The 14,364-nt window shown below is 33.2% G+C and overlaps 1 protein-coding gene across 1 annotated transcript; it reads right to left on the bottom strand.

The window, feature by feature from the left end:
- Nucleotides 1–3,051: 3,051 nt before the first annotated feature.
- On the bottom strand, nt 3,052–5,481 carry LOC120091371 (acyl-CoA--sterol O-acyltransferase 1-like). Its single transcript, XM_039049373.1, has 2 exons — nt 5,110–5,481; nt 3,052–4,033 (listed from the first exon to the last, which is right to left on the bottom strand). The coding sequence occupies exons 1-2, from the start codon at nt 5,381–5,383 to the stop codon at nt 3,159–3,161; spliced, it is 1,149 nt and encodes a 382-aa protein (XP_038905301.1). The 5' UTR covers nt 5,384–5,481; the 3' UTR covers nt 3,052–3,158.
- Nucleotides 5,482–14,364: the final 8,883 nt, after the last annotated feature.

The raw sequence follows: 14,364 nt of genomic DNA on the forward strand, positions 1-14,364 counted from the left end.
TAGTACACTCTTCAACAGACATATGAAATGTATGCGTCTTAGGCCTCCATCTCTCGACCAAGGCTGTGGTCAGATGCTAGTCCAACTGAATAAATCCCAAACTGGCAACCCCATAAAATTCAGATGTGCGTAGTAGCGGTAGTATTCAAGGGTGGAGTGGGATAGTGCGCTGGAGAACTGCCTCTCGACGCTTGCAAGATATTTCTCCAGTAGTACGATCTCTTCATACAACAGATGATCGATGAATGGACTGGTCATACAAAACATCGGGATCAACAAGTCTTGGGTTTAAAGCCATGATGTGAAAGAAAAAAGTATTTATTTCTCAATTAGAAAAATATTTATTTCTCAATTAAAAGAATAATGTATAACTTAATTAACTTAATTAAATAATGTACAACTAAATTAAAAGAATAATGTACAACTTAATTAAAAGAATAATGTACAACTTTATAAATTATAATAAAAAAATAATTGAATATACAATAAAAGGTATACTTCCACTATGCCCTCATCGTGTACTTCCACTAGACGATCATGTCGCATTTAGTATAGGATCGTATAGTAAAAGGTAGACGATCTTATAGGTTTTGAGAAGGCGATCGTCTAATTATAATAGCTAAGCGATCGTGTAGAAGTTTGTGGGTGATCGTGTAGTAGGGAAAGAGAGCTCTAGAGAGGTCATCGCAGCGTGCCCTCATCATGTACTTCCACTATACGATCGTGTAGTAAAGCTTAGCGATCGTGTAGCATTTGGTATACGATCGTATAGTAAAAGGTATTCAATCGTATACGTTTTGAGAAGGCCATCGTCTATTTGTAATAGGTAAGCAATCATGTAGGAGTTTGTGGGCGATCATGTAGTGAGGAAAGAGAGCTCTCGAGAGGCCATTGAAGCGTGCCCTCATCGTGTACTTCCACTATGCGATCTTGTAGTAAAGCTTGTGATCGTGTGGCATTTGGTATATGATCGTATAGTAAAAGGTATGCGAATATATAGGCTTTGAGAAGGTCATCGTCTATTTGTAATAGGTAAACGATCGTGTAGGAGTTTGTGGGCGATCGTGTAATGAGGAAAGAGAGCTCTCAAGAGGCCATCGCAGCGTGCCCTCATCGTGTACTTCTACTATGCGATCGTGTAGTAAAGCTTAGCGATCATGTAGCATTTAGTATACGATCGTATAGTAAAAGGTAGGCGATCGTATAAGTTTTGAGAATGCGATCGTCTAATTGTAATAGCTAAGCGATCGTGTAGGAGTTTGTGGGCGATCGTGTAGTGAGGAAAGAGAGCTATTGAGAGTGGGAGTTCGGAAGACGCTGTCGCGAAGAGGTCATCGCAGCGTGCCGCTCATCGTCTACTTCCACTAGGCGATCGTGTAGCATTTGGTATACGATCGTATAGTAAAAGGTATGCAATCATATAAGTTCTGAGAAGGCGGTCGTGTAATAGTAATATTTAAGTGATCTTGTAGGAGTTTGTGGCCGATCGCAGAGGATTTAGTAAGCAATCGTTTAGTCATACTGAGAGATCGTGGAGAGATTGTAAACGATCGTTTAGCTTCTAATAAAGAAGTTGTTCATTGTTCACTTGTTCTTTCCAGAAGTTTGCACCTACTGTTACGTTAATAAAGAATGTATAGGGAAGGGTTATAGAGGTTAAGTGTTGAAGGCAAGGATAAACTATGCATTGGTACTAAGGACTGTCTCTTATACACATCTAGATGTGTATAAGAGACAGCCTCTCGACGATGCTCGCAGTAGCTAAGCGATAGGCTAAGCGCGAAAGCGTTCAAAGTGAGATCAGCGAGATCACTAAGAGCAAGATCGTTGAGAGCAAGATCAGCAAGATCGTGTTCTAAACGATTGAGTTAGACGATAGACGTTGGGCTCTAGACGATGGACGTTGGGTGCTAGACGATAGACGTTGGTCACTAGACGATGGACGTTGGGTGCTAGACGATAGACGTTAGGCACTAGACAATGGACGTTGGGTGATAAACGATAGAAATTGGGCGCTAGACGATAGACGTTGAATGCTAGACGATAGATGCTGGAAGCTAAACGATAGGTGCTAATTTTCCAGAGGTCGAGGGTAATCCTCGACCTCTTTCAAATTTTCTCATCTTCCCTTACAGATCTTCTTTAGTTTTCGACATGTTGAGGGTTGAACCCTCGTCCTCTTCTCAATTTCCTTTAGGTCGAGAATCAAACCCTCAATCTCTTTTTTAATTTTCGACAGGTCGAGGGTTGAACCCTCGTCCTCTTCTCAAGTCGAGGGTCAAACTCTCGATCTCTCCTTTAATTTTCAACAGGTCGAGGGTTAAACCCTCGACAAAATATTTCAAATTAAATCTCCGTCTCGGAATCTCCAAAACAACCATAGATTTCTTATAGTTTCAAACCACTATATTTCCCTAAATAGTTTTCCTAATCACAATACTAAAATAAAAAATAAAAAAAAAATAAAAAAAAAACTCCCCCTAGCTTTATATACATATATATTACTTTTATGCTATAGCCTTACAACATTATTTATTCTCTCAAACGTACTCTCTCATAATTGCATTTGTGTAAGATAATGTCATCCTTTAGAAATTTGTAAGATATTGGAAACTCAATTCTCATGGACAAATATTTACTATTTCTTTCTCATTTTTCAATGTAATGATAGTTTCAAATTTCTCTTAATGTTTATTAAATTGTAAATGATAAAAAAAAACATATGAAACAAAGGTAGAAACTTATACCTTTCGCAATAATTTTTTTAAAAAAAAAACTATGATTTTTCTTTTTAAAAATACTAAATGAAGTTAGAACTGTATATGTAATTAAATTAATTTCTTATAACTATAATTGAAAAGACTAGAAATACATAAACTGATTTAGATATCATTTCGCCAAGGAAAATATTGGTTAAAAAAGCCTAGCCAAGTTTAACTATCTCGTTTATGAATTTATTTTTCGTACATCAAAGTGAAATAGGGAGAAATTAGTGACAATTAGCTATGCTCATGTTTGGCCATGAAGTCTAAGATAAACAAATTCATTGAATTTTACTATCTATAATATAAAGTACTTAAATTACTATTTTATTTCAATTTTCAACAAATAAAAAGATAAAGGTTAAAAATACATCACACGTGCGTGCACATTCAAGACTAAAATGGTATTTTAACATAATTAAAAGCAATGTTATTGTTGAAATTTGACCAGAAACTACTTGGAATATTATTCTTAACAAACGCGCCAAAGATCGCGTACTCCTCAACCACCCTTACGTCAGCCTTACACGTGTTGATGAACGGCGGAAAGAACAGCCAAAAGCACGTCCAAAAGAAGAATCCCACCGTCACCGGAACCGACACCGCCGCTGGCAACGGCCGCATCTGCCACGTGTCAATCCACAGTCTCTTCACCGCCATCTCCGCCACCAGACAGCCGCCGTGGAACACAAAGAACGCCATCACCTCCCATGTCGGCGGCGGCCACTGACGAGACATGTAGAAGAACATTAGCTCGTGCATCACCGCCGACACCAGAAACGTCGCCGTCACTCCGGCGAGGGGAGCCCACCGGGAGCCGAGAAGTTTCGTGGCAGCGGAGGCTGCAGGGCGGAAGACGGCGGGGCGGAGGATTCCGGTGACAACGAGGTTCCACCGCCTACCCCAAAAGTCTTGAAGGGAGGTGGAGAGGTAGGGCTGGTGGAAGAGGGGGAGGAGTTCGACGGTGCCGCCGAAGGCGACGGCGGAAGCGGCGGCGGCGAGGCTGAGCTCGAGGAGGAAATAGATGTGAAAACAGAGGAAGAGCCAGAGGAGTTTTTGAGGAAGGATGTGGGTATAATCATAGGCCTTCACCAGCGCCGCCACTAGCAAGATCTTGACGGTGTAGTTCAAAAGCGATTGGCGGTGGCGATTGTGATTGGAGTTTGTATCATTTATTCGAGCTGATCCTCCATTAATGGCAGCTTCAGAGGTTTTCTGAAATGGGTTTTGTTTTAATTTCACTGGGAAGGAAGCTACTGCACAGAAAGTACCTGGTCAAACAACATTAAATGCTTAAAATGATGTATAAATTTAGGTTCAATCACTAACCTTTTTTTTTTCAACTTTAACATCAAACTCTTACTTTCAAATTTGTGTCCAATATGTTCTTTGTATACATTTTCTAGAAAAAAAAAACTTAACAAACTCATTCAGAAAACATTGATTTATTGATCAATTTTGTGTCTATTATATCTCGTGATTTAAAAAAAAAAAAAATCAGATAAATTACACCCGTAGACACAAAATTAAAAACTCAATTCATAAGACTTAATTAAACACTCTTACAATCTATTAGGAGAAAAATAAAAAAGTAAAAAAAAAAAAAACAAGAAATTCACAAATCTACTTAATACCATGAAGTTTTTAGTCTGGCAACTCACAAAAAGTAGAAATTTATGAATCTCTAACCTATAAATCGAGAAAGTAAAAGTTAATGAGTTACGCTAAATTTAAAAATAAAATACTATTTTGATAAAAGATGTTTTTAAATATAGAAAAATGAATACAAATATTTACAAAACATAGTAAAATTTTAAAACTATCAATGATAGACGCAGATATACATTAATATACAGTAACATTATTAAACATTGATAGAAATCTATTAGTGTCTATCAACGTTTATCATTCATAGTTCCGAAATTTTACTATATTTTGTAAATGTTTTCAACAGTTTTACCATTTGAAATAATTTCTCTTTTGATAATTGTATTTGAAGCTTGTTTGATTTTAATAATTTACTCCCAAATGTCTAATTTCAGTCTAATTTTAATTAGCCTTAAATTTAGTTATTTAGAACACATAATTTTATTTGTGTAAATTACGATCTAAAAGTTTAAATAGATTATGATAAATTTAATTACTTGGCATGCATAAATTAACTAATGACCCAAAAGCTTAAAAGGGATAGATTATGATAAATTTAATTATATGAAAATGTCTAACACTAACAAATAGTCATTGAAAATCATCAACATCAAGAACAATTGGTCATTAAACTAATATCAAATTTCAAGCCCAAAAGTAAAAACAAACAATAAAAACATGAAAAAACGATCACAGGTACCGATGGACATTCCGGGGGCGGCGAGAGGGCCTTGACCGGCGGCGAAGAGGAGGAGCTTGAAGTTGGCAAGCCAAGCAATGAAAAAGGCAGTGAGGCCACCAAGATGGAGGGAGCGGAGAATAAGAGGAAGGTAAAGGAAGAGGGAAATCACAGGGAAAATGAAGAGAAATCTTGTAATACCATGTGGAATTCTTTCGCCGACGCCATAGCAATAGCTCAAACAAATCCATATTGAAATCCAAACTTTTAAGAAATTCTGAATCTCTTCCTCCATTTCTTTACTCTTAGCCGGAGCTCCGGCGTGTGGCCGACGCCCGATCGGATTTTCTCTTCTCGACTCCCTCACTGTGTGGTTCTCTTTTAATTTCCTAATCCAAGTCGCCTCTGATTTTGTTTTTATTTCATTTTAAAAAGGGTATAAGAAGATGGGGTTATTCTTTAAAAAATTACATGTTTTTGAAAAACTAGTATTGTGGGTTGTTTTTTACTTTGAATTTACTATTTCCAACTTATTGTTTTGATTGATAAATTAATTGTAATATTAGAAGTGCATCTCATTTTTTGTGTTCTTACTTGTATTCTACACTTAGGGTTCACTTCTAAACTACGTCATCTTACCTTATTATTGTTTCAAAAGAAAAAATATGAATTTTGACACTTTTACTATTATCGTTATTGTTTAATTCTCAAAGGTAAAGATAATGACAATAGTAATAGTAAATGTGACAAAATTCATAATTTTAAGGAAACATGATCAAAAGCAATTCAATTAATCTATCAATAGAATTGTATTACGATTATACCAATTTTCATTAAAGATCGATAAAAGTGTCCCTTAAAAAACTTGAATATCTCAAGTTAATTCCAATGAGATCATAATGGTTAAAATTCATGAATTTTAAACAAAATTTCATTGAAATTTATACATTTCTATCAAATTTCAATCGAATTCATGGATTCCAAACAAACATTAGTTGAACTCCATGATTTTGGTCAACCTTTTGTCCCATCAAAAGTCATGAATTCTGACCAAATCTCTTATGACATTCATGAATGTCCATTGAAATTTTGAATTCTAGTTGACTTTAAATCAAAAGTAGATCATTTTTATTGAAAAATATTTAGGTGCATCTCATATAACATTTGCTTTTGTACTTTCCACTAAATTATCTAAGTATTACCTATTTTTATTTTTTTAAGAAAAATCTTAAATGAGCCATTAACTCAATAGCTTAAGTGAATGAGTAAAAGTAAATTTAATATTATTCGATACGAAATTAAAAATTAAGAGATCTATTAAATATTTTTAAAATTTAATAACTTATTAGACACGACATTAAAAGTTTATTTAAATGCTTAGAGATTAAATACATCACTCAAAATTTAATTACTAAACGTTTTATTTAACCCAAACAAGTTTTCTTTGACTTGGTTGAACCATGTTGAAAATAAAATGTCCCAATTGTTTATAATTTAATTTCCAAATTGTTCTATTAAAATAATAAAAAGATTTAATTGAATGAGAAAATAATATATTGCTGTTTAATACTAAAGGCAAAGTAGTTTGTCTTTTAAATATGATTACTCCACCCACCACGTTAGGGAATTATAAATTATAGTATATGTTTGAATAAAATGCCTAATATAGTGGATCGAGTCGAATATTATAATTGTGGTAAATATGTTACATTTAAGGTTGAAGATTCAAATTATTATTATTTTTTTCAATAAATTCTCGTTATTCTATTATTGTTCTAAAATAAAGAAAATATATGATCAAAATATTAAATGTTAGGTTGGTGTATATTTGATTCTTAAACTTAAATTTTAAAAATATTTAATAAGTTCCTATTCAATTTTGTGTCGTGTCATGTTCAAAAGTTTTAAAATTAATTAATCTATTAAATGTAGTTTTGAATTTTATAGTAAAGCTATTAAGCAATACATCATTTATTGTTAGTCAACTAACCCTAAAGAGCCTATCAACCATGCAAAAACAATTTTTGTCAACAGTTTTTTATTTTACCCTAATTTTGTAAGTTGTCTTTCCTTTTACATTACTTTTATTTTTATTTTATAAACTACTCTAATTTGTAAAAAAATTTTGGGAAATTTCCACAAATATTAAATGTCAAACAATTTATAGAAATAGTAAAAAAAAATATTGGTAGATAATGATAGACTTTTATCCGCATATATCAATGATGGACTTCTATCAATTTCTATCATTGATAGAGTCTATCGGCCAAAATTAGAATTTTTTTATTTTGTGTAAATAATTTTTTTTATTTTTCTATTTTTAAAGTACATTATTTTTTAATTAAAATTTTTCACGTTTATCATGAAGAATATTATATTAAATTTAAAATAACCAAAATCCAGAAATAAAATAAGATGTCATTATTAAGCTGTCGGGACCATATTTATTTCACGTTAAAAGAGTGACCGGCATGCTTCGAAATGGCATTCTTCTCTAATAGATTTTTTTTCTTCATTTAATATCATGATAAAAAGTTAGGGAAAATATTATAAATCTTTAAATTTAGAAGGTTGTATTAATTGAACTGAATTATTAATTATATTAATTTAAATTCTCAACTTTTACAAGTATATCAATTTAGATTTTTTTACTATATTTTATTTGAAAAAATATCATGTGTGACTTATAATTGTTTTAATTAAACTTCTAAACTTATTTTTTTTTAAAAAAAATAATAGTAATAAACTTTTAAACTTCTTAAGTAAATTAATTTAGGTGGAATGGAGTGTCGAACAAATCGATTGTTGTACTACAGAATTATTACTGCTTTAAGAGCAATTATAGCACAGCGTCAGTGCTAGTCTCACGTTGGTCGCTCCCTAAGATTAACACAACATTCTGGATAGATGGCCACATCATAATCAAAATTGGTGTAATTGCAATGAGATTCCATCAATGGATCAATCCTAATGGGTCTTAATTACAAATGTAATTAGACTACTTTTGATCACATTTAATTAGCCATTTTGCAAAGGTAATCTGATTACAATTTAGGATGTTTACGTTGCACTATCTTCCTACTATTACAATTACCGTTACTATTACTATTAGAGTCAATCAATAATAATATTTGTAACAGTAATAGTAACTATGACAGATTCATAATTCTCCTATTGTCACAATAACAGTATCTGTAACTGTAATGGTAACAATAACAATGTCTAATGAAAAAAAATTAAAAAATCGTTCAAAATTATCTAAAGAAAGCTAGTGGGCTCCGCATAATTGTAAAATGCAATCGGATTAATTACCCTCAGCTCCACAATTAGATTACAATGTTGATTTGGCAGTGCTTCACATTTCATTACGATTATGGAACACATGCAAACAACAACAAACATAATCAAATGGGATTCAGTTTTTAAATTACCATCGATGAACTACGTTTCCTTGAAATAAATATTGCCTTAAATCATTATAAATTATAAGTTTCACTATTTATTCAACAACAAATATTTTAAGACAATCTTAAATTAAGTTATTCAAAAAAAAAAAAACTTGCACCTTATGATTAAATAATATATGGTGGGTTTGTTTAATAGACCATTGTAATAACAAGACAAAATATTGGTCATAGAAAATTATAAATTGATATTAAAGAAATAATAACATTAAAGTGATTATTAAGTAGTATATAATGTATATTATATTGATGACACACGCACAGAAAAGAACTAATAATAAATAAAATAAATGTAACACTTGAACGACTAAGCTACATATTTTAAAAATAATAAAATAAAATAACCCAATCTAAGTGAATAAGATTTATTTTGTAATAACCCAAAACAAACAAAGTTCAAACTATTTAATTAAATTATTTGGCCAAATCTGAGCATAGCTAATGAATTAAATTATTTACTTTTCCATTTAAACTTAAAGATCCAAATCTCTGTTTATATTTTGAAGCCATCTTAGGGGTCTAAAAACGATCAATCAGAAATAGAAAGGATCTAACCTTTGTTAGAAGTTGATTCTTATTCGTTGGAGGTTATCAATCTCATTAACGGGGCGAATTCCTCCTTATTTGAAACTATGGTTTTTGTAAAGGGCATTATTTTTGTAGGTAAGTCTCTTAATGTCTTGAGTTTTTCTCATGTTCCCCAAAAGACGAGCAAAATTGCTCATACTTTTGTGGTTGTGACATTCCCTTAGCATCTTTCATCATTCCAGAAAGAGTTTTTTTCCAGGTAATATTTATTGGTTTTTTGGCCTTTAATCATAAATTAATTAATTTTAATTAATTAGTTAATTAATATTTTGATGATAGCAAACCTGAATTTATTCACTAAAAATTTTGGTGTTTTGAATATTCTATTGCGTAGAGCTCAGAATAAAGATTTCAACGCAATTTGAATCACTCACATTAGAGCTTAAAGGAAGAAGATATAGTTGAAAGAAAACAGAAAAATCTCGAGTTGATGACGTGGTATATTTTTTTAATCAAAGTGAACCAGATGAAAGGTGTCACTTGGAGCATAGAAGGAATGACACATGGTGGACTTCTGATTTTTGAAGTGGTTTTAAAAAGAAAATGAATTTAAAAGGTAAATGAATTTGAAGATATTGATTCCAACACATCCAATGACTATTTTTTCTTTATAATTTTATATAACAAATTTCTAATTTGTAACTGATATGGTATGAACCATAAATACCTAAATCATATCAGATTTAAACCATATAGAAAAACTATTTTGCAAAAGTGAGAAAACCTGTGCAATCTTCATAAGAGAAAAGGTCTTTTCCATGGATGTAGGCTTTGTTTAGCCAACCCATGTACATATGTGTGCATCTTTTTCTTCCTTTCATTATTTACTTTGTGCGTATAATTCCATCTCTGTAAAAATACAAAGAATCACCATTAAAATGCAAGATTCCAAAGAGCAAAAGAAAACAGAGAGAGTGATCGTAGAGAAGATAGAGATAATTTTACCATATCAATTTCTTTCCTTCAATATGATCTGAGGAACAATTTCCTTCACCCTACACGTGTGTGCTGATCAAGTCATCAACGTGGATCGTTTATAACCAAGTTATTCACCAACCTCAATTGCTCTTTGGGCTTTTCTCCATTTGCTTGACTTTACTTGGGCTTGAACACAAAATTTAAAAGTCCAACAAAACTGGTATCAGAGTTATAGATCATCAGGTAAGATTTTCTTGAAGCATCAAGATACTCAAGAAAACAAATCTTAGTAATCCAAGACTAAGTTTCAGATTGAGGAATAACAGTAGCAAGATTTGAAATAGAAAAATTTGATGCTTACGAAAAGCCAAGATCAAGGCTGTTCTCAGAGAGCAAAAAGCCCACAAAGCTCTTTTGGACCCATCTACTTTACCTACTATGATTACAACATAGGAAAGAGAAGACATGAAACTAGTGGCCTATAGAACATTGGTTCTTAACCTCAGTGATAGTCTCTTAAGGCACATAATTTACAAGACAAGTCTCTTAAGGCACATAATTTACAAGACACATTTTATAAGATGTGGACTAAGATGGAAGATCTCTTTGCCACAAAAGATCTTCCAAACAAAATGTTCTTGAGAGAAAAGTTCTTCACATTCAAGATGGACTTGCAAAAACACTCACAGTTATTTTAGATGAGTTTAAGAAGATAGTTTCTGAGTTCAAGAGTCTTGGTGAGAAGATAAGTGATGAAAATGAAGCTTATGTTCTGTTGAATTCATTACCTAAAGCCTATAAGGAGGTGGAAAATGCTTTAAAGTATGGCAGATAGTCAACACCACTGATGCCATTATTTCAACATTAAGGACTAGAGAATTAGAGCTTCAAGTCACCAAGAAAGAATAGCTACATAGGGATTTTTTTGTAAAAGGAAAAAACAAGCCTAATCAGTTTAAGGGTGGCAAACAGTAACCAAATGAAGAGCAAAAACCCAAGACTAAGTTGAGGTGAAATTATTGCAAGAAAAAGGAAAATTTCATGAGAGATTGTTGTAGTTTGAAGAGAAAGAATCAAGAGAAAGAAAAGGATAAAAAAGGAAAATAAGTTGAAGCATATATAGTTGAAGGTTTTTGTTTTTATTCAGAGACTCCAGCCTTCACAAGTGATAAAGCCAGCTAAGTACGTCCTTTAGGAAAGCATGACTGGTTACTAAACTCTGGTTGTATCTATCATATGACACTATTTAGGCCCTGGTTCAACACCTATAAAGAATTAGATGGAGAATTGTTTTACATATGCAACAATGAAACCTACAAAATCAAGAGAATTGGCTCAATCTCACTCAAGTTGAGAGATGGGTCAGTTAAGTTTCTTAGAAATGTTTGATATGTGCCTTTACTCAAGAGGAACCTTAACTCCTTAGGTATGTTAAACTCCATAAGGTGTGAATTCAGAGGAAAGAATGAAATCTTAGAAGTGATAAAAGACTCAAAGGTAGTCTTGGTTGGCGAAAAGGTTAATGATCTCTACATTATAAAAGGAGTGGAAATGATGAATGGAGCAATGCTATAACAAAGACAAATTTTAACAGAAGCTGACTTATGGCACAAAAGGTTGTCACATATCAATGTAAAAAGGGTGCAAGCTCTTTCTAAGCAAGCCATGTTTCCACAAGGAATCAGTGAACGCCTCTCCTTTTGTGAACACCGCATAATCAAAAAAGCTACAAACCAAAGTTTCACAAAAGCTCAGCACACTACCAAAGACATACTTTATTACGTCCATTCTGACTTGTGGGGACCACTCCCAACACCAAGCCTAAGTGGCTCAAGGTATTTTTTGATTTTAACTGATGATTACTCTAGGAAAAATTGGATATACTTCTTAAAAACTAAAGATCAATTTTTTGGTAAATTTAAAGATTGGAAAGTACTAATTGAAACTCAGACATCTAAGAAGATAAAATACCTTAGGACAAACAATGGACTTGAATTTTCTAATGAAGAGTTCAACAGATTCTACAATGAGAATGGCATAACAAGACATAGAACTGGGAGGTATACACCTTAACAGAATGGGGTGGCTGAGAAGTTAAACAGAACAATAATAGAAAGAGTAAGGTGTTTGTTGTCTGATGCAATTTTAAATGACAAACTCTGGGCGGAAGCTATTGCATACACTATTTTTGCCCTAAATAGGTGCCCATACACATCCTAGAACTACTCACTTCAGAAGAGAATTGATCTAATAATCCTTCTAAATTAGATAACGTAAGGGTATTTGGGTGTGTTGGTTATGTGCACAAAAACAGGGGAAAACATAAGGCAAGGGCTATCAAGTGTATGTTTGTTGGCTTCTATGAGGGAGTCAAGGGCTTTAAGATGTGGCATCCTTTTGAGAAAAGGTTCATTAGTAGCAGAGACATCATCTTTAAAAAGGAAGTGATGTCTATGCAGAAGGAAGAAAAGATTGAGGACAAAGCTAAACACTCCACCACTAGAATTGAGGTGGAGAAGCTCACTGAACAACCAATAGATTGTATCCACCCAGTGAAGAAGAAGAATAAGAGGAAGGAAGAAGGTGAAGTTGTTAATACATAACTTGATTTAAGCCAATGTTCCTTAGCTAGAGACAAACAGAGAAGAATTATTATTCCTCTAGCTAGGTACACTGAAATGAATTATATGAACGTAGCGCTTAATGTTGTAGTGGCTTCTACTGATCAACAACAAAATACCTTTGACAAGGCTACAAGTGATCCTAATGTAAGATGTTGGATTGAAGCTATGAATGAGGAAATGCATTCACTAAATGTGAATGATACTTGGTCTCTTGCACCTCTTCCTAAAGAATGTAAGCCAATAGCTTCAAAATAGGTTTTTAAGCTCAAAGAAGGAATGTCTTGTGATTAGAAGCCGAGGTATAAGGTAAAGTTGGTTGCAAAGGACTTTACACAAATGGAGGGTATGCATTACTCAGAGATATTTCTCCAGTTGTCAAACAAACCTCTATAAGACTTCTTCTATCTATGTTGCTCAAGATAATTTGGAGTTGGATCAACTAGATGTGAAGATTGCCTTCCTTTATGGACATCTAGAAGAAACAATCTACATGGTGCAACCAAAGGGGTTTGAAGTTATGGGGAAGGAAAATCTCTATTGCCTACTAAACAAGTCAATCTATGGACTTAAATAGTCCCCAAGGTGATGGTACAAAAGGTTCAATGACTATATTTTTAGCATTGGATTTTTAGCTCTCACATCCTCACGAGTTCACACCGTTAGATCCATGCTTGGCTGTGTTGATTTTACCTCGATTACTCCATTTGGAAAGTATTTGCACTGGTCAATAATAAGGTGAATGAGAGAAGTAGTTCATAATAATTGGGTGAAGAAAATGTCGCAACGTAACCTACAGTCTCCTCCATTAGTTTGAACCATGAGATTTCTATGTTACGCCTGTTGTTATTTTTACGCAACACTAGCTAGTCGTTAACATCGGCGATCCCTTCGAACAGTTGTAACATAGGATTCGGAACAACCCAAGCTTCATAAATGAATAGGGTCTTATAATTCTGTCTTGCACATTATCTTCCAATTTAGGGGCATGTTCATACCGTTCTATAAGATCTGAAAATGGCGAGTCACACTTACAGAATTACTAAGTGTTAGTAAGTTCTTCACCGAAAAAGGTAGCTAAATAACTGTCAGAATATGAGTTATTCTGAAGACAGTATTTAGTCAAGAATGTCTTGCTTTAGTGAAAGAATATTTGACTGCCTCAAGTAGCACCTATTCTAACCCACTATAGTATTGTTGCAAATAAATAAAGATCTATAGGTACTTTATTAGTTTTTACTAAAATTAAATTTAGATGCACTTTATTAATAGAATTTGTTTAAATTTTTTCAGCATGTCAAACTCAATAATACAACTTCTAACTTCTGACAAATTTAATGGAGAGGGTTATTCCAACTAGAAGTCAAATTTAAACACAATATTACTAGTTGATAATCTGAGGTTTGTGTTAACGGAGGAATGTCCTCCTATTCTAATTTGATGACAAACCGAATCATTCAGATGCTTATGGTAGGTGGGTAAGGGCGAATGAAAAGGCTAGGGCCTATATCGTAGTGAGCATATCCGAAGTGCTCAAAAAGAAACATGAACCCATGCCCACAACCCGTGAAATTATGGCGTCATTATAGGATATGTTCGGACAACCGTCATCTTCTGTTCGACACGAGACTATAAAGTATGTTTATTTTATGTAATTTAAACAAGTATGTAGAGACATAGAAGTG

Source organism: Benincasa hispida, chromosome 11 (genome assembly GCF_009727055.1).
Source record: "Benincasa hispida cultivar B227 chromosome 11, ASM972705v1, whole genome shotgun sequence".
Lineage (NCBI taxonomy): Eukaryota > Viridiplantae > Streptophyta > Magnoliopsida > Cucurbitales > Cucurbitaceae > Benincasa > Benincasa hispida.

Excerpts from the sequence above, each read along its gene's own strand:
- LOC120091371 (XM_039049373.1), bottom strand. The coding sequence starts at position 5,383 with ATGGAGGAAGAGATTCAGAATTTCTTAAAAGTTTGGATTTCAATATGG. Across the intron at positions 4,034-5,109 it reads CGCCCCCGGAATGTCCATCG|GTACTTTCTGTGCAGTAGCT; the intron begins GTACCTGTGATC and ends TTGTTTGACCAG.